Source organism: Rhipicephalus sanguineus, chromosome 4 (genome assembly GCF_013339695.2).
Source record: "Rhipicephalus sanguineus isolate Rsan-2018 chromosome 4, BIME_Rsan_1.4, whole genome shotgun sequence".
Classification (NCBI taxonomy): Eukaryota; Metazoa; Arthropoda; class Arachnida; order Ixodida; family Ixodidae; genus Rhipicephalus; species Rhipicephalus sanguineus.
The window spans coordinates 128,172,086-128,192,979 of record NC_051179.1 but is presented as its reverse complement, the minus strand read 5'-3'; the positions used below and the strand labels follow the sequence as shown (position 1 = coordinate 128,192,979).

Sequence of the window (20,894 nt, the reverse complement as noted above, 5' to 3'; positions counted from 1 at the left end):
CGAACCTGCGACCTTCGAATAACGCGTCCGATGCTCTACCAACTGAGCTACCGCGGCGGCCATCCCCCCGTCCACTTTATAGTGTATATATGTGCATTTAAACGTGGGAGCGTCAGTCAGCGCCGCCAGTAGCCATGACGGCGAGTGTGGAACACTCTTTTTTTCTGCCTGTTGGCGTCACGTAGCACGTGAACTTAATACGAGCTGGCAGCTGACCAATAATTCCTCGCATACTACCTGAAAGCATCAAGTCTGCCAGAACGAGACCCTCGCTATGAATGAAGGAAAGAAGTGGTAATTTCAAGGGCTCGTTTCTTTGTTATACACAATATTAATGATAACTAACAGACAATATGCAAAGGAAAGTATAGGGATGTTTTTAGTAGTAAATGTAAGGTAATTGTGAAGAAAGAAAGTGGACGAAAAGATGCTTGCCGCGGGCAGGGACCGAACCTGCGACCTTCGAATAACGCGTCCGATGCTCTACCAACTGAGCTACCGCGGCGGCCATCCCCCCGTCCACTTTATAGTGTCTATATGTGCATTTAACGTGGGAGCGTCAGTCAGCGCGCCAGTAGCCATGACGGCGAGTGTGGAACACTCTTTTTTTTGCCTGTGGCGTCACGTAGCACGTTTCTTCACAATTACCTTACATTTACTACTAAAACATCCCCTATACTTTCCTTTGCATTATTGTCTGTTAGTTCTCATTAATATTGTGTATAACAAAGAAAACGAGCCCTTGAAATTAAACCTTCTTTCCTTCATTCATAGCGAGGGTCTCGTTCTGGCAGACTTGATGCTTTCAGGTAGTATGCGAGGGATTATTGGTCAGCTGCCCGCTCGTAATAAGTTCACGTGCTACGTGACGCCAACAGGCAAAAAAAAAGAGTGTTCCACACTCGCCGTCATGGCTACTGGCGGCGCTGACTGACACTCCCACGTTTAAATGCACATATATACACTATAAAGTGGACGGGGGGATGGCCGCCGCGGTAGCTCAGTTGGTAGAGCATCGGACGCGTTATTCGAAGGTCGCAGGTTCGGTCCCTGCCCGCGGCAAGCTATCTTTTCGTCCACTTTTCTTTCTTCACAATTACCTTACATTTACTACTAAAAACATCCCCTATACTTTCCTTTGGCATATTGTCTGTTAGTTCTCATTAATATTGTGTATAACAAAGAAAACGAGCCCTTGAAATTAACACTTCTTTCCTTCATTCATAGCGAGGGTCTCGTTCTGGCAGACTTGATGCTTCAGGTAGTATGCGAGGGATTATTGGTCAGCTGCCCGCTCGTAATAAGTTCACGTGCTACGTGACGCCAACAGGCAGAAAAAGAGTGTTCCACACTCTCCGTCATGGCTACTGGCGGCGCTGACTGACGCTCCCACGTTTAAATGCACATATAAAGTGGACGGGGGGATGGCCGCCGCGGTAGCTCAGTGGTTAGAGCATCGAACGCGTTATTCGAAGGTCGTAGGTTCGGTCCCTGCCCGCGGCAAGCTATCTTTTCGTCCACTTTTCTTTCTTCACAATTACCTTACATTTACTACTAAAACATCCCCTATACTTTCCTTGGCATTATTGTCTGTTAGTTCTCATTAATATTGTGTATAACAAAGAAAACGAGCCCTTGAAATTAACACTTCTTTCCTTCATTCATAGCGAGGGTCTCGTTCTGGCAGACTTGATGCTTTCAGGTAGTATGCGAGGGATTATTGGTCAGCTGCCAGCTCGTAATAAGTTCACGTGCTACGTGACGCCAACAGGCAGAAAAAAGAGTGTTCCACACTCGCCGTCATGGCTACTGGCGGCGCTGACTGACGCTCCCACGTTTAAATGCACAATATACACTATAAAGTGGACGGGGGGATGGGCCGCCGCGGTAGCTCAGTTGGTAGAGCATCGGACGCGTTATTCGAAGGTCGCAGGTTCGGTCCCTGCCCGCGGCAAGCTATCTTTTCGTCCACTTTTCTTTCTTCACAATTACCTTACATTTACTACTAAAACATCCCCTATACTTTCCTTTGCATTATTGTCTGTTAGTTCTCATTAATATTGTGTATAACAAAGAAAACGAGCCCTTGAAATTAACACTTCTTTCCTTCATTCATAGCGAGGGTCTCGTTCTGGCAGACTTGATGCTTTCAGGTAGTATGCGAGGGATTATTGGTCAGCTGCCCGCTCGTAATAAGTTCACGTGCTACGTGACGCCAACAGGCCAGAAAAAGAGTGTTCCACACTCGCCGTCATGGCTACTGGCGGCGCTGACTGACGCTCCCACGTTTAAATGCACACTATATACACTATAAAGTGGACGGGGGGATGGCCGCCGCGGTAGCTCAGTTGGTAGAGCATCGGACGCGTTATTCGAAGGTCGCAGGTTCGGTCCCTGCCCGCGGCAAGCTATCTTTTCGTCCACTTTTCTTTCTTCACAATTACCTTACATTTACTACTAAAAACATCCCCTATACTTTCCTTGGCATTATTGTCTGTTAGTTCTCATTAATATTGTGTATAACAAAGAAAACGAGCCCTTGAAATAACACTTCTTTCCTTCATTCATAGCGAGGGTCTCGTTCTGGCAGACTTGATGCTTTCAGGTAGTATGCGAGGGATTATTGGTCAGCTGCCCGCTCGTAATAAGTTCACGTGCTACGTGACGCCAACAGGCAGAAAAAAGAGTGTTCCACACTCGCCGTCATGGCTACTGGCGGCGCTGACTGACGCTCCCACGTTTAAATGCACATATATACACTATAAAGTGGACGGGGGGATGGCCGCCGCGGTAGCTCAGTTGGTAGAGCATCGGACGCGTTATTCGAAGGTCGCAGGTTCGGTCCCTGCCCGCGGCAAGCTATCTTTTCGTCCACTTTTCTTTCTTCACAATTACCTTACATTTACTACTAAAAACATCCCCTATACTTTCCTTTGCATTATTGTCTGTTAGTTCTCATTAATATTGTGTATAACAAAGAAACGAGCCCTTGAAATTAACACTTCTTTCCTTCATTCATAGCGAGGGTCTCGTTCTGGCAGACTTGATGCTTTCAGGTAGTATGCGAGGGATTATTGGTCAGCTGCCCGCTCGTAATAAGTTCACGTGCTACGTGACGCAACAGGCAGAAAAAAGAGTGTTCCACACTCGCCGTCATGGCTACTGGCGGCGCTGACTGACGCTCCCACGTTTAAATGCACATATATACACTATAAAGTGGACGGGGGGATGGCCGCCGCGGTAGCTCAGTTGGTAGAGCATCGGACGCGTTATTCGAAGGTCGCAGGTTCGGTCCCTGCCCGCGGCAAGCTATCTTTTCGTCCACTTTTCTTTCTTCACAATTACCTTACATTTACTACTAAAAAACATCCCTATACTTCCTTTGCATTATTGTCTGTTAGTTCTCATTAAAATGACAGGTGGTAACATGACAATTATGATATCAATGTCATGTAGAGCATGATTTACATGCCACGCTCCTGGTACGCTAGCGGCCGGTTCGGTAGCTTGGTATACCCCAAAACTGGTATTTCGTGACGTGACTATATCACGAACATAAATGGCAGGAAGTAACATGAACAGGGGCGTAGCCAGAATTTTTTTTCGGGGGGGGGGGGGGTCAACCATACTTTATGTACGTTCGTGTGTGCGTGTATATATACGCAAGCAAGACTGAAAAATTTCGGGGGGGGGGCGAACCCCCCCCCCCCCCTTGGCTACGCCCCTGAACATGAAAATAATGATATGCATGTCATGTAGGCCCTGATTTACATGCCACGCTCATGGTGCGCTCGCGGCCGTTTCCTTGGCTTGATATACACCAAAACTGGTACTGCGTGACGTAAGTGTACGACGAACATAATTGACAGGTCATGCATTGTATATACTACAAGAATATACGTTTCATTATATAAAAGATTGTACATACATGCATGCGTGTTGAACATGGGAAATATAGTGAACTAGATGGGATGACGTGATTGACTTCATTTTCCTCAGAGAGAAACAAGGCGATGTATGCAGCTCTCTGGTGGCTGCTTCGCATTACATCGATTCCCACGGTGCGTGGGATCTGCCGGATTTTTGATATTGGTGTATTGATTCATGAAAACGCCTTTATTCTAGACTGTAAGGGCATTAGTGATAGAAGCAATAAAACACCCTTAAGGGTGTAAAGTGGTGTAGTCTGTAAGCGTTATTTCCTATCCTGAGCGTCAGCTAAATGAACTCTAAATTTCTTTCTACATTTCCATGGTGCACATCTATACAGCACAGCACAGCAATAGCATCACTTGATATCTGAACACTTGAGATCTAAAAATATACGCAAAAGAGACACTTCACAAAGTGCAAAAAAAAGTTTTTTTTTTTTAATATTTCACCTGCTCACCTTCCTCCATTGCATTCACTTCTAATAATCCAGCTATGATGAAGTATTCAGAGGGTCTGCTTCCAAAGTGGGAGGCACAAGGCACTATTCCCAGTGCCTGTGGACACTCACTAGTTTTTAAAGACGATAGTCTTTCTTGTGATACTGGAACAGAAATATTTTGGTCCGTCTTTCTGTCTGTCTCACACGAGTCAGCCACCCGGCCAAAGTTTAAGCACTTGCTGAACGCCCGCCCATCTTGAACTGGTAGCTGCGTTCATACTTTTGAACACTGTTGATCAAAGAGCAAATACTACACATATCTGAGGTGCAACACCAATACGTAAGTATTATATGGTGTGTTCCTTTACTAGAAAATACATAGATACACAATTCTAAAGACCCTAGTGTTTCTTAAGCTGCGCTGAAATTGCGACTATGCATGAAAAAGCCATCTGCAGACGATATGGTGCTGCCACCTGGCAGTGGACCTAGCTTCTGCACAAGCTCATGTCTCCCGACGCCACTGCCAGACGGCGTCCATATCTCACGCAGCGCCTCCTCTATTTTATCAATGCCAGCCAGATGCAGCCGATTCAACATAGAGAAGACGCTGTCTGAGGCAAGGCAAAACATAAATGGCAGAAGACTATCGTCTTTCGACGACATTTGCAGGGAAGCACGCAGATACGCAGCCAATCTTGTTTTTCTCAAGGAGAGTTATGCCGTCCTGGCGCTCATTAGTGTCAATACTCAAGTAGCAGTGATTTAGAATAACAGATGTATTTCTCCAAATATAAGGGACCATGGCTCAACATCGTTCATGAAAAAGGAAACGGAAGTGACAGAAGTTAGAGGAAAGAAGCTACTTTTACAAGAAATGAATACACACAACACTGAACGCCAGGCTGGGGTACCTTCTCTGCCCATTAGTGGGTGCCCAGCTGCACTGGCAATAAAACCAAAAACCAACAAAAAGCTCGCCTTCGGTTCCCACTCCCTTTTACTTCTTCTCGTCCCTACCATGCCTACATGCCATAATCGCTAGTGAGTTGCCAAACCAAGTGTCTTTTCACGCCTTAAACCAAGCTCACTCTCACCCTTAATCAACAAACTCCGCCGTCCCTGCTAGGCCACCCCTTCTTTAAGGGAATCCTTTAAGTCCCAAACTAACTTATGGCTTCTCCGTCTTATGATCACGGGACATGTGCTTTGCGAGGTCGTATCTTCGTGAAAAAGATGCACTGCAGAGAACACAGGAAAAGGGACGCTTTTCTGCGTGAATACGGATATGTCTCATGAGGTTGGACTTATGCAGAAAGGATGTACCACAGTGCACACAGGAAAAGGGACGCTCTCCTGTGTGCTTACGGATGTGACTCATGAGTTGGTCTTTCCGCGAAAAGGATGCATCGCAGTGGTCACAGGAAAAGGGGCGCTTTCCTGTGTGAGTATGCATGTGGTCATTGAGAGAGTCTTTCCGCGAAAAGGATGAATTGCAGAGGACACAGGAAAAGGGACGCTCTCCTGAGTGAGTGCGCATGTGGTCATTGAGGGTGCCTTTTCGCATAAAGGATGCATTACAGTGGACACAGGAAAAGGGACGCTCTCCTGTGTGAGTGCGCATGTGCTCATTGAGCAGGTTTTTCCGCGAAAAGGATGCATTACAGTGGACACAGGAAAAGGGACGCTCTCCTGTATGAGTACGCATGTGGTCATTGAGAGAGTCTTTCCGCGAAAAGGATGCATTACAGTGGACACAGCAAAAGGGATGCTGTCCTGTGTGCGTACGGATGTGTCTTGCGAGGTAGCATTTCCGTGAAAAAGATGCATTGCAGTGGACACAGGAAAAAGGGCACTCTCCTGTGTGGGTGCGCACATGAGCCAAAAGCTTGGAATTGTGAACGAATGCAGCTGAACACAAGTGGCACTGAAAGGTGGGCTTGTCCATATGTTTCCGAAGGTGTCCGTTCATAGTTGACGTCTTCAGGGTCAAACAGCTGCCCTGTTCACAGGAATGGCGTTGATCTTGTACAGACGCCAGTGAGCAAGACTGCTCCAATGACTCAACAAACAAGGAACCTGCAAAGCCATCGAGAGCACACTAAGGCAATGCAAATTATGTGCCATGGAGAACTGGATTGCAACAGGAGACAAAAAATAATGGTTGCTCTACATTAAGTGAAGTAGGTGATCACCAGGTCTCACTAAAACCAACGGTACTCTCATGGCAACAGCACACTGACCCAGCAAATTTCACGATAACTTGCATCTTGCTGCACATGAAAGCTATGATTAATACATGCGAACAGGAGGTGCCAAAAAACAGAATTTGATTTACATGCCATTCCGGTGCTATATCTAAGAGTGAAATGTCTTTGTGCGTGCAATAATAAACACTAAGCCATAGAAATATGAATAAAACACTGCACAGGAAAAGACCCACTTCATGTTCCAACACATAACCATAAGAAATAAAATATGAATAAAAGAAGTTAGAACGATATGAAGAAAGAAAATAAAAAAAAAAAACATTTGTAAGAGTTTCAGTGGCATCACGTTTTTGGTGGTCAGAGATACAGGTACATTAATGTGCATGACAAAAGGAACTGTTTCTTAATATTGCTATCACGGTTTACACATTTCCCACTAATGTCTCTATATTGCATCAATGAAAGCCTAATGATAAGAGGTAATACAGACACCAGGAAATACAAACAGCAATTCTGTTTAAAGACTATTTGCATCTTGGAGTGTAAATTCCAAGTACCACGAACCAACATCGCGGTAACTTATCTAGAAGACCATTTTTCTTGGCACAGAGACATAAAAACAAGTGTGCATTAATAAACAGCTATTTTGAACCAGTGCCTTGAAAGAAAAGCACAATTTTTTCACTTTGATGACTGAAATTTAAACACTGCAATGAAATCCATGAATTGCTCCACAATTTCAATCGAATCGACTAAGATGGCAGGAAGTTTATAGTCTGTTTTATATATTTCACCAATCTGAAGTAGCAGTCTAGACATGGTCATACCACCATCACAATCCCAAGCTCAAAATGGATTACGCGACAACATAAGTGTAAAATGGCAAATGATTTTAAAGAAGAGGCTGTTGCAATGCCCTGCTGGTAATATCCAAAGCATGCAATTTTTAGGTTACTAGTTAAGAGGAATAGAACCATCTACAGCAGCAGCACAGACGATTCGTAAACGAGCTTAAGCAACAGAGTACAACCAAACACACTTTTACCCTTAGTATCAGGCTTGGACATTAGAAAGCCCTTGATCAACTATATATGTGAGTATTGATATTGAGCGACTACTTCTTTAGTAACTGATCTGAGAAAACTAGTTTCCTTTTCTGAAAGACAAGCTCTATGTATATATAGGGCAATACAAACAGGCGCACTTTATTTGGCAGGAAATATAGAACTGAACAGCTGTGGTAACACGATGCAGCAGCATGTGCGATACGAATGTCCAGCGAACCAAACCAATGCACTCAGTACATTTTCATTCATTTTACAGTGATGCTACCGAGGACTTCTGATTTGGAGCAATTTTTGCAGCAGCAAAATTTCCATTTTGGAGCACTTTGGAGCAGCAAGATTTTCATGTTGGAGCACTTTGGAGCAGATAATTTTGCATCTGGGAGCACTCTAGAGAAGCGAATTTTACATCCTGGAGTGCACTACAGAAGCATATTGCAGTAACATTCAAGCACCGGAATATTACTATGGGGCTCTTATGAAGGCTAGAAATATTTCGATTCATTGCAAATCTCATGGAAAAAATCATCTCAGGAGAACTCCATACTTCACTCGCTAATGAAAAAATAAGGGCTCATGCAGTTGAGTTCTGAATTAACCTCTTCGGTGATTATTTTCAACACTAGCAAGTAAACAGAATACGAGATCAATAAAAATGCACTTTATGAAATAACACTCTAAATACATCTACGTGGTTATCAGCAGACAATGTAGACAAACGCCGTGATGTACAGCAGTGCCTCAATGCCAAAGAGCCACACTGTCCCTAATGCATTCCCCTAAGAAAACTCCAAGGCGAAAGCCAGGTTCTTTTTTTTCTGGATCGATGGGTTGATCCTCCCCCTCCTTCTTTGCAAGCTATCTGCACCTCACCTGGTTTTGCGCTAGCTCCATGATCGGCACACCGATTACGGAAGCAGTGTAAAGCGACGATGTCGTGATGGCGTCATCACGTGACATCACGATATATGACGCCGTGATGACGTCACAAGTTTTGACGATCTATGACGTGATGATGACGCCGTCACATGATTATTTTTTTCATCAATCGATTGATGCCGCCGACGGTCAATTTTCGTGTTTGATAAAGCATCTGATGCTTTCGCATTAATATTGCGTATTGAACGTTAACAACCTGGCCTTACATACCAAACTGTCCTTCACCATGTCACCTCCTTGCCATGCGCGAAACAGCTTCGCTTATCACCACTTCACTGAGTGAAATGGCTCAACTTTTTTTAAATGTTTATTGTGATAACAATTATATGGACGCTCTCCGCGGATTTTTGTCGTCGCCATTGCCGTAATTTTCTGTATAAAGACCAAATTAATAACATCAACACGTGCATTCTAGCCGCGGGTAAAAGCTCGCCAGCGCTGGCGACGAACGCGGCTGAAGCGGAGATTAAGCTAGCCGGCCGTCTGTCTCCGTCGCACGGACAGCGCATGAGATAACATCTTCCCGCTTGCGGGCCTGCCATCGATTGCTCATCAAAGAGAGAGGAAACGCCCCGCCCGTCTTTCGTAAGGAGCATGAAAGGACGCCAGGGGAGCGGGGGGGGGGGAGGGGAGGAGGGGACCGCATCGTTCGAAGGGCGCAGTCGCTTGCACGCGCGCCATCTCGAGGCATCAGGAGACGGCTCGTAAACTTGCTGTGCTCTCAACGCTTACTTCGTGTTTAGAGAACTCAGAGCAAGAAAACGGTTCGTTTCCTGGAGCGGCCATATTCCCTTAAACCAGAGTTTTGTTGAGTTACGCGAGATCGAATCCAAAAGAGTTAGCTGCTAGCCTTACTTCGTTTAACAATACAATTTGTTGGTACCGCATTCATTGCTTCGCCCTTAAGCGAAACTGAGTTTTTTTACCCGTCAGCTATTGACTCCCGAAAGCGAGGGACGGACGTGTAACATGTGGTAGCCGCTTCACTGTGGGCCGTCAGTGACGGGCCCGCTACTGACAGCTGCGTATTTGCGGCTGCTCCGACCAGGATGTATGCTTTTATTAATGAGATGACATTTTTAAAAAGCAAGCAAAAAATTCGAATTGGAACCCTAGCACGTGAGCTCGAAAGGGCAGGGCCTTTTAAGGCCCTGCCCTTTTACTGCAGATTGATTAAACTCGGACGTGCTGGTATAAGAAATTACGAAAAACCTCTTCCGAATGAAGATCCATGGATAAAGTATATCTGAGGAAAGTGTGAACGCGTTTCCACCGTTCGCGTGCTCTTCCATAAACGCGAAGCAAGGAAAATTCGATATTGTTCCATATATATACTGCTAGCGATCCCAGGTTTCATTCCGCGATGTCCGGAAACAGAAGTGACAGACATTTTAGCAGCACACATCTAGTTATTACTGAACATTGCTTTCCTTACGTGCCGTGCGACGCTTGAAACGAGCTATCAGCAGCGTTTCTAGAACAGACGACGTCCACCGATGAATCGCCGTCGCACTTTCTCGCTACCGATAGGCCTAGACGTCACGAGCTCTTGCGGAGAGCGCGTTTTGCTGTCGAGCTGACTTGCAGAACAGCAGCTGCGTCGGCACCGTGCATGGCATCGTGGCTTACTCGGAACGCACGCGCGAGCGCCATTTATTCAGGGGAAGAATTCTTGTCCATGGTTGCGACTTTGGCAGCCCCAGGATCAAGCTGCACATGTTCTGACGCGCCGGCCGTGCGATTGCCGGTGATAGACGCCCCCAAACCCGAGACTTCGGCGCAGTTTGGCGCAATTTTCGTTGATATTATCAGGATGGCGCAGTAAATACAATTGGGCGCACTTTGGCGCAGTTGGCGCAGGAGTGGAATCACTGATGTTAGCACACTATATGTGTGTAGACTACAGTAGAATCTCGATGATGCTAATCTTGTGGAGCTACGAAATTCGTATCACTGAAAAATATGTCAAACTAGTATACCTAGTTGCCTAGGCACTACCTAGAATGCCTGACATGTGACAAAAAGAAAAACCTTGTGCATGTTTTTATTTATTGTTCCTTAGGGCTGGAGGAATATAACAGAAAAAATACAGTTACAACTCGGCATGTATAATGGACTACTTAATTTTTTATAACATGTTCATAGACGACCAGATATTTTTACATATTACACCAAACATATTTACAATTTCAATGAACTGGAGATAAGTGTGTTGAAATATCCGCTATTTTATTGAATCACGTATTTCACATTGTAGCCTAATAAAATTAATTGAAGCTACTGCAGGTGTCTCTGGTGAAACGGTTAAACTAGTGTGCATGTGGTTTCTTTGCTGACAGACAGACCTTTCAAATCATGTGGTGCATTGCAGAGTGTGGAAACCGGTATGCCGGCAGAAAATTGTGGTAGTAAAGAATGTGAGGCCCTCTCTGTTATCGTGCAAGCAATCACTATAAGTGAGAAGTGTTGCTGCTGGTTTTGGGATGCCACAGAATAGAAAGTAGCTATCCTAACATTCTTAAGAGATAATCTGATGTTTTTGCCCCAAATAAAAAAGTGCGTTTAGTGAAAGCACTGCTTGCTCTCAAACAATTTTTGAATTTGTATAGCTGATTACATTTTCAAAGCTAGTAACACTCAACTGCAGCACCACTACTGACTGCATATAAAGTCGTGCGGGTGCTCTCTCTGATAAAACAAACACACAAGGCTTCTGTTTTAACCAATGCATAGTGGTGACTGCTGCATGAGGTGTTGCTAGTTCCTTCCAACGCAAGCAAGATGGTGCGAAACAGAAAATGTGCCAACCAGGAACAAAGCTGTCACAATACTGGTGCACGTGGCATTAATATTCTGGTGTTTCATGACAATGTGCTGTTTGTACCACAGTGGCACGTTTTATGGCTTTGCAGTGTGAGGTGTGAAGTTTGACACGACTCAAATGGCCTGATTACAGATGCACTGCTCGTTCATGTGTTTGGGTATACGGGGTTTCTTCAGTAAACACTTAGTTTTCAAGTCGAGCGTTTGTCCTGCCTGGTTGTTCTTTGCTGTCTGTTTTTTTTCACTGGTTTCTTCTTCAGAATAAATTCACAAGACTTCTGTTTAACCAAATCATAATGGTGACTTCTGCATGAGGTGCTGCTGGTTTCCTCGAATATAACGCATGCAAGATGGTGCAAAACAGAAAAAAATGTGCCAGCCTTGAACAAAGGTGTCAAAGTACTGGCTGTTGCTTCACTTCCACGAAGGCTACGGCAGTGGTATAAATGCGCCGAGTTATTGTACTTTGCGAACCTTTGGGAGCCATACGTAGAAGCTACAAATGATATTGAAAATGTGAAATCGTCGAACGTACAGAATTACGCACGAGTGCACACTGAATCTGAGTATCACAGGGAGCTTCCCACAGCATCACTTCTACCTTGAGAAAGGCCGAAGTAATGGCAGACTTTACATAGGGTGGTGATAACCGCTATCTAGCATGGAGCACAAGTTATGTTGCTTGTAGCCTCCGAGATTGCGCAAGGCTGTTTTTACTGTTTCATAGAATGTTGAGGGCCGCATATTGATGCAACATTAGAGCAGTTTCTGCCATTTGTAGCGGGGATGTAGAAGCTTCAACTAAATGTACCACATTGGAGCAATTGTAGCAGCATTCCCATCACTGCCTTCCGTTTGAGAAAACAATTCCCAAGCCCCTCTCCTGCATTTCTGCAGCTTGTCCCAGAACAGTCCTCTTCTGCTGCCAAGTGACGTAATGTCACCCATTAGCAACATTAGGTAGCACTGACCCCCTCAATTGGTCCTCTACACTAAAAAATTGCACCTTGGCCCTGTGGTGATGCTATTATGGCTGTGCAGTTATTCCGCCTGTTGTATATTTGTTTACTCGCCAATGTCTCCCACAGTGCTGCACTGTGGCACCTGCGAGCAGGTGACACAATCGACATGTGGAGAAGCCTGCCTCGGTCAATGGCTGCACGTCGATGAAGTAATCACTGATGTAGTGTTATCTTGCCGATTTGAAGCAGTAACAAGGACGGGCTATGCCACCCCTCTGAGCGGCAGAGAAAGTTAGTAAGGCACAGTGAGAAACAGGCACCAGCTGAAATGGTTGTTATATACCCCACAGCTTATTAATGTAGTCATTCCAAAATTTTTGCGGCAGCATGGTCTTATCGGCCAAGTGTGGTTACCTCTGAATCACAAATTTTGGGCCGTGGTTACAGTGGATCTCGGAGATATCAAACTCTGGATTTTTCTAATTATTGTCTATATTGAACAGGTGAGAAATCCCCTTGAACATCCCATGCAGAAGTATAGGGCTGGTCCACACGTATATTGAACACCCGCACAGTGAAACATCTGATATATAGAACGCTGTGCCACGCCGAAACCCTGAAACTGCAGTTTTCTTACAAATATTGATCACTTTTCAGCCGCATACTAAAAAGTTTTGATCTCTCTTTTTCGCCCAGGTGGTAGAAAGGTAGTGCTGTTGCACTGCGTTACTTTGGTCGGTTGCGCAGCGCTCACGAGTGCACTTGTTTGTCGATGTCTGTAGGTTGTAACGCGTGGCCATAATGTTTTTCAGAGGCCGATAGCCGATGGCACAAAATGAGATGAATACAAAGTGATTCAGTGGCCTATTCACAATATTCGCATTCCCTGCCTTGTCCACGCATCATGGCATACGAGCCCCAAATGCATGGCCTTCGAGATTTGCAACTTAGTGACACAGTCAAGAGTTCAACGGAATACCGTCTGGTCAGGTAAAGGCATGGTTGAAAGCAGGTCACTGACCAATGTCAAAAATCAAAATGACGTTTTGGGGTCTGTACGGATCCCGAAACGTCATCTTGCTTTTTGACATTGGTCAGTGACCAACTTGTTAACCAAACTTAGTGACATATTTCAAGTAACAAGCACAGCTCTCGGAGGCTATGCTCTTGCTTGCTTTCTGCAGCAGCTGAAGATACAAAGCCACAAGTGCCATTGCCAAGATACAATTAATGCAACGGTGGGGACTTGAGCCTTTGTAGTTTTTGTGCAGCGTTATCTCTTGCAACAATGTTGACTTGTGTACTTCTCGCTTGGCTCCTGATAAGTCCTGAGTAGGCAGTCGAACTAAATATTGACCCGCTGGCAGCGATAAAAATTATGACTAGTGCTTGAAATGATGTCAAGCACAGCACTGTTATGGACTGTTTCTTTGTGAGGTTTGGTGCGAGGTCATGACATTGGGTGCGTCATGACTGCTGACAATGGTGTACGGTGCCTCAGTGAACTTGTGACTTAGTAGCATATCCAAGCGCCATTATTAGCATTTTCGGACGGGGTCACAGCAAGCAACATCATCGGTGCAGATGATGGTGTAGCTGTTTCTGACCGCATTGTCAAAATCATGGCTGATGTTGCCGGTGCCGCAAAAGTGAGCCCGAGTGGTGATGAAGATGCCAATGCCACTGGTAAACAACCTCCTACCATGCAACAAAGCTTGCATCAGTGTTCAGCATCATTCACCGCTGTTGTGGCACAATGGACAGAGCTGAATTTGCTTATTCGGAAAGCTTCAATGATACTAAGGAAACGCCTCGATGGATTTACCAGCACACAAGAAGCATGACACGTTTATGGACTATTTTCATGCAAAATAAAGCGCAATAACTAACAAAATAAGAAGTTGTCACCTTGTTCTTTAGCACATTGTGATTGAATCGGCACGTTAGCGCTTGTTGACTTCACTTCACTGAATCAGCTCGTTGACTTCACTTAGCACCTTTATGAAGTCCGAAGCGGTGTCGTCGGGAGGAGGCGCAGGTGTTATGGGAAGGTCGTTTCTGTGACTAACACTTTCTTCTATCTGGGGTTCGTTGACCGAGACTTCGCTCAGCAGGGAATGGCCACCACCTTGTGTCGTCCATGCTTGCGCTGAAAGCCGAGGATGTTGCACCAGCTGCTCACAAAGCGTCTCTTTCTGGATATCCGCAGATAAGCCAGCGTCCCGGTATGGCGCATCAAGTGCGATCAAAGCCGTGGCCTCTGCGTGCTGAAATAATGCTGAACTTGGGATTGGCAAGCTCGATGGATAAAATTACACCATTTCCCGCTAAAGGGGACCATGAGGCGATGCGAAGACGGAGCACTTGCACGATCGCGTTGTGTTGGCGTTCTTTGGGCATGCTACCGACCTCGCGTCGTGGAACGCGAAGAGGAACGCTACGCGCGTCTTGTCTTCCCTCTAGCCTGGCCGTTCATTCTCACAGGGCGAGCGGGGAACGCTGTCGGCAGGCGTGCGAGAGGGAGCAGCATAGGAGAGAAGAGAGAGGGGGAGGGGACGCGCATGCGCTGGTGCTCATCGTGGCGTTGCGCAGGAGAGATTTCGGCATGTCTAGCTCGCGTTACAGAGGGAGAGTGTAAAGGGAGAGGGGAAGTGGAAAGGGAATGTGGAGAGGGGAAAGAGGAGATGGGAAGTGGAGAGAGAGATGGGAGAGAGAAGTGGAGAGGGAAGTGAAGAGGGTATGCGCATGCGCTGTAAGGGTGGTCACGCCGCACACCACCACCACCACCGGATTGAACTCCGCCATAAGATACTTCGCATCTAAAAAGTGTTGTCAGCTGCTGATAGTGGTGTAGCGTTCATCCGGTTATTGGAATTCGTTGGCTGATCTGTTACCTGGAAGGACGATGGGAGAGGAACAGGTTGCTTCATCTCTCCAAGTGAAAATGTCCTCGAGAGCAGCATCACGGACTCCTGTAGATGCAAGGAGGTCTCGGCCTCTGGTAGCAACGGTGTCGTGTCCAACGCGTATGCAGAGGACGAGACTCGAAGTGGTGAGCACAACCTCAGTCCGGTGCTTATACTGGGGTAAGTTGCGAAGCTGTCTGCTGGTGAGTGGCAGTGCGCAGTTTCAGCCTTGAGGAGATGGCCTTCTGGAGCTTTGTCCTCGATAAAAGATATGTCAGATTCGCTGGAGGCGGCATAGCGAATCCGACCGAAAGCAGCAATTAGAGCTGCACACCAATCCGGCCATGGTTGTCGCTTGATGCCGTCGTAGTTGTGCCATGCCTTGGCTACATCTCTGAGATGGTATATGGCAACAAGCCTTTTATGATCGTCAGGCCAGGCATGACAACAGCCGAGCTCATTGACTGTGTCTATCCAGGCGACGGCAAGGTGGCAGGACGGAACCGGGAGCTCAGTGATGCCAAGCAGTCGAGCTGGTGTGATAGTTGCGAGATGGCCCGCATAAGCTCCTCGACGCTGTCGGGTGAGAAGCCCGAAGAGTCAGGGTTCACATCCGAGGAGTATATAGCGGTGGCCGCACGCACGGTGGCGAGATCCACAAGCAAGGAAGCCTGGACGGCGTCCCTTGCCAGCTCGGATGTTGGCAGAATACCGGGAGCGGGATGAAGGCCATGGGAAGCGTGAACGGCATTCTCAATGGACAGGAGCTCGTGCGCATTTTTGCCGTGAGGTGGTAGCATGGTGTCCGTTAGGCCGTGCCCTCGAACCACAGAGGAGGCATGAACGCCGTCCACTGGTGGTGGATTGGGCAGCTGAAGTGGCGGTTGGGATGATCACTCCATCGCAAGGAAGCGTGGACGGCGTTTCTTAGCCGGAAGGACCCGAGTAGCCGAGACCAACGACGTCATGCAGCTCCAACCTCGAAGTTAGTGTTCCCCAACGATTTGTGGCTGCGCCATTGTAGTGAAGAAACACAGAGACAGCACCCGTTCCTGGGCCAGCTGTTCTATATTCTGCCTCTTCTTCCTCGACTTCGATCAGATCCCCGCGCACCCGAAGCCCGGTGTCTTTCTCCGTCATTAATATATATATATATATTATATATATACATCTGTGCTATAGCACACCGCGCATTATTATAACATTGAATACAGAGTCACACGATACATTGTTTTTGTTGGTTTGCAAATTATTGAGTGCAATAGCCGGCGTGTCCTGGAAGCATACGTCTCATGAAAATGATTGTCTTTGTAATACAATTAAATTTAGGGTAGATATTAGGTACAAAGTTGCATTCAGCTACGACTACAACAATCAATGCATGCAGTCCCTCTGTGATTATTGCAATAGCAATTAGACGGACATTCAAGGCTCATTTCGCACAAGGCAGTGGCAGCAGCGGAACCTGAAGCTCTTCCGACGTACTTCTAAACAGCCATTCTGGTTTACGCAGGCGCTGTTTCATTGGGAAATTCGTTGCCGTAACGCCATATACTTCAAGATTTCGTCAAACACAAGTGATAGTTCGATTCGCTGCATCTGTACCGGACCTGTCAAACTTGGAGGACGGTGATTGGCTGAAGACACTGACGACAGCATCGTTTCAAGCTTTCTTCGCTTCTGACCTCGGACAAACCCATTCATTTTGCATAAGGCAGTGGCAGCAGCAGAACCTGGAACTCTAAACAGCCATTCTGGTTTACGCAGGTTGGTCGCTGTTACCTTTTTTGTCTCTTCGTTGTTGAATTCTGGCTCGCTGCTGCTGCCATTGCCATATTTTTTTATTTTCTTTTTTCTTGTATTTCAATAGTTCCTGCACTGTTTTTGATAGGCAGTGACTACGGTGACGGGGCCCGTCAGCGCAGTACCGTATTAAAAGTGACGGGGCCAGTCACCGTATTGTAATTTGTAATAGTGACGGTGCCCGTCATAATAGCAACCTACTTATAGTGATGGGCCCCGTCATCGTAAAGCAGTGACTACGGTGACGGGCGCAGTACCATCGTAAAAGTGACGGGGCCCCTTTACCGTAGATTTTTGGTCATTTTAGACTCCCTTGTCGTGTGGCATTCGTGGCGTAGTTCGTTGACGCGCTCTCCATTGAGTGTTAGGGCTGCAGGTCGTCAGTTCGATTCTTCTTTTTTTCCTTTTGTTTTTTCAGGTTATGCGTCAACGTCAACGTTACTGCTCTGAAGGAGTCGTAACTTTTTCGTTCAAGTCTGCGGCGATTAGACAGCCCTAGCGTTCGGATGATGCGTTGTTGTTTTGCGATCTCGGTTCTAATTGCGCTGAACAAGAAAATTTTTCTGTTTTTCTTTTTCAGTATTGTTTCAAGTAGTGTTACTTCTTTTTAAAAGATAATTTCACTGGACAACTATCTACAGTGGTGCGACGGGAGGAGCCGCTTGGCAGCGAGCAAGCACTGCAGCAAAACTATAAGCAAAACATTACTGCAAATAAATAAGTTGTAACCACCACCATTAAAAGCGCGCAAGTAGCCCGTCACAGTAGCGTTGCAACTATAGTGACAGGCCCCGTCACCGTAGTGACCTTAGTAGGGGTAACAATGGCCCACAATGCTGTAAGCGCGGAAGTATGGTAGTGCCCATAGTCCGTGGTGCCGCCGCAAAAGTGACGAGACCTGTCATAGTCGGTGCTCTTACTGAAGTGATTGGAGCAGTTTTTATTGTTTTTGTTTACTCCTGGGTGCGAGGTGACTGCGTCCAAGCTCGCTACGGTTCCCTCCCCACGGGGTAGGATATTGCCACGCTGCAAGATGCACATTCATTCTTGCGTATTCGTTTCATCGACTCGGATACACCTTGCTGTTTTCCCAAGCCCACGGCCGCACCAGCACACACTTGCGACTTAAAAGCCACCAGATGACCGGTCACACCCGTGCGTCTTCGGTGCGTTCGCATTTGAATTGCCGAGAACGATACGGAAGACACCTCGATCCCGTGGGAAAAGCCTTGTTTCGGATCGGAAGACAGCTACAGAGGGCGCACCATAGTACGAGTATGTACCGCACCGTGGAGAGTTAACATGTCTAATGACGTTTGTATTGCGCAAAAGCACACATTGGTGGGACGAAAGGGATGTTTGTTTATGGTGCATTCAGATGACGGACTGAATCCGGATGTGGCGGGACGGACGGCGCGTCACGTGACCTCACATCGGCGATTCCCCTCATCCGCATGGCTCGTGGACGGATGACCCCAACCTGTTTTTCACATCGGGATTCTGGCGGCGGCAGAACACCGCAACAAACAGGCTGGCAACCAGTACACTTTTCTTCTGCTCGAGCCCTACGGCTGTCCTCGCAGTTGATTTCAGCTCTGCTGGCGCGCAGTTCAGTTTATTTCTGCAGCTGTATGCTAAGGCGATCACCTTTGAGATATATATATCTTTTAATGCGCGCTGATTGGCAGGTTGCAGAGTAGCGATTATGGTGTCGCTTTAATTGCACACGCACACGCACTGCAGACGCAGGATTCTTCGGCAGGCAAAGTGGCGCTGTTGCCGAAAGCGGTTGTCTCAGAACACGGCCCATGTTTGAACACTGTTTTTAAGGTCAAGATGCAAACCGAGAGAAGGAAACATAATGTGCAGCAGTGCAATGTGCACTCTCGGTACCTGTTATCCGCAAAAGCAAAAAAAAAAAAAAAATGCCATCTGCGCATCACTTATCCTCCCTTCCTTTGTGGGGCCCCACGCGTGACAGCAGCGAGGTTAGTCTCCAGTAGCGCCCTGTGAAGCAGATTTTTCTTTTCATTCAGCCATTCCACCAACAACACCGATTTCACCGAAACAAATTGCAGTCCTCGACAATACTCGACCAAGCTCGGTGAGCTCCGCGTTCTGTCCGCTTCCATCAACGTTTTTATATTACTTCAGTTGGCAAAAAGCGCGGCCTTCCAGTGGCACGGGGCGGCTTGCCGCAATCGCCAACCAGGCGGGGGCACTGCGGTTGCGTTAGGATTGGTCTCGGCGTGTCGTCTGCTACTGCGCTACTGATTGAAAGGGGCCGACAAGCGGCTACCACAAGGGTTAACTCGATGTGGTAGTCGCTCTCATTTCACTTGGCTTGAGTGAAACGCGCGGTTTTGGTTGTATCTCAGCATTATAACAGGAAACAGCGTGCAAGACAGGGCATGAAAAAAAAAATAAGTTAAAGTTAAGGCAAACACTGCACGGTACACTTACCTTCATTCTTTTTCCCAATGTAACCGGCTTTAATTTTTTGCCTGTATATACGCAAAACATTTTAGGCTCCTGTAAGGCTGAATCATATTCCAACCTCGACTGAACACGTATTACGCCAGCTGCTGAAAGCCTTACCAAATCAAAAACCAGCAAGAAAGCCAGAAAAACACATCTTGTCATTTTCATTCGATTTCGTGAAACAGAATGCAACAGGTACATTATTTGCTGTTACGTATTTAGGGGTTGTGTGTGAGTATTTGAAAATTTCGATATTCAAATGGAACAGTGCCTTCTTCGATTTTATCATCGAATAACCGTCATTTGTAATGACGGTTATTCACATCACACAGCGCTGTGCCGTGTCCACTTCTCGTCTTCGTCTCTGTTTTTCACGCTGTTAGCCACGATTAATCTGCACCAACTCTCCCAGTATTCCATCCCACTTGATGTCATGTGTAAGCCCGAATATTTTACGAATATTTAAAAATGTCAACTGCAACGAAGTAATGCGAAAATTGGCTCAAAAGAACGATAACTGTCATTCCTGTAAGGCATATTAGAGGCATAAAAGGCGACAGCTCATGTATAAGGCACGCTACTTTGCTTGGAGAGCACGTCTTTACTAACAAGGAGTATTCGCGCTTTCAAAAACGTTGGCTTCCATGCTATTGAATACTCTCAAACCGGTCTGTTGCCAGCGGGCCCAGGTGAGCACAGAGTCTGCGGTCGAGAGTAATCCGGCTGTTCTCTCCTAGGACACCGTCCGTCGTGTGGATGCGCCTGCAGGCGGATTATTCGCGGATTCGCCGTCCACGTCCACGACAAATCCCGATTCGGTCCGTCGTCTGAATGCACCATTAAAGGAGCTTACTTGAGCTCTCGAAGTCTGTTTGTATGATTGCAGGCGAAGAAGTCCCGAATCAGAGTCACATGTGTATTTTAGTTTGGGACTTATTGATACATACTGTCGAACTACATAGCCCGCAGGGTTGGAACACATTTTATGTTAACCTGCACTATGTTTGGCATCAGTCCATATGTCCTGTCTATGCACAGACACGTAAAGTGCATGGAACCCATGGACTTTGGCACGTCACGTATACGTGAGGAACAGATAACGAATGATTAGTTAAAGCAACAGAATGAATGCCAAGGGACAGAAAACGCTGTCAAGGGTGGCTGTTGGGTGCTATAATAAAATTAAGAAATTTGCAGGCATAGTACAGAATCTGCTCGCACAGAGCAGTGTCATTCGGAAATCACTGGGAAAGGTCTTCATCCCACATTGGACGTAAAAGAAGGCTGATGGTCATGATTGAGGAATAAACACTGCTCCTGCTGCAGCACATAAC

At 46.5% G+C, this 20,894-nt stretch overlaps 2 protein-coding genes across 12 annotated transcripts in view; both read right to left on the bottom strand.

Moving 5' to 3' along the window:
- Positions 1–20,894, bottom strand: part of LOC119390669 (gastrula zinc finger protein XlCGF57.1-like) — a 691,222-nt gene that overhangs the window by 325,248 nt on the left and 345,080 nt on the right. The window contains exon 4 of one of the 8 annotated variants that reach the window (XM_049415090.1): positions 4,124–6,451. The exons of 5 other annotated variants lie outside the window; for them this stretch is intronic. In XM_049415090.1, coding sequence (XP_049271047.1) covers positions 5,544–6,451 — 908 coding nt within the window. In that variant the 3' untranslated portion in view covers positions 4,124–5,543. Of the gene's footprint in view, positions 1–4,123; positions 6,452–20,894 lie in introns of those variants that run through there. 2 more of the 8 variants (XM_049415091.1, XR_007415950.1) reach the window with 2 other exon arrangements.
- The window catches only part of LOC119390677 (gastrula zinc finger protein XlCGF57.1), a 963,551-nt gene that overhangs the window by 743,827 nt on the left and 198,830 nt on the right, over positions 1–20,894 (bottom strand). The window lies entirely within an intron of this gene.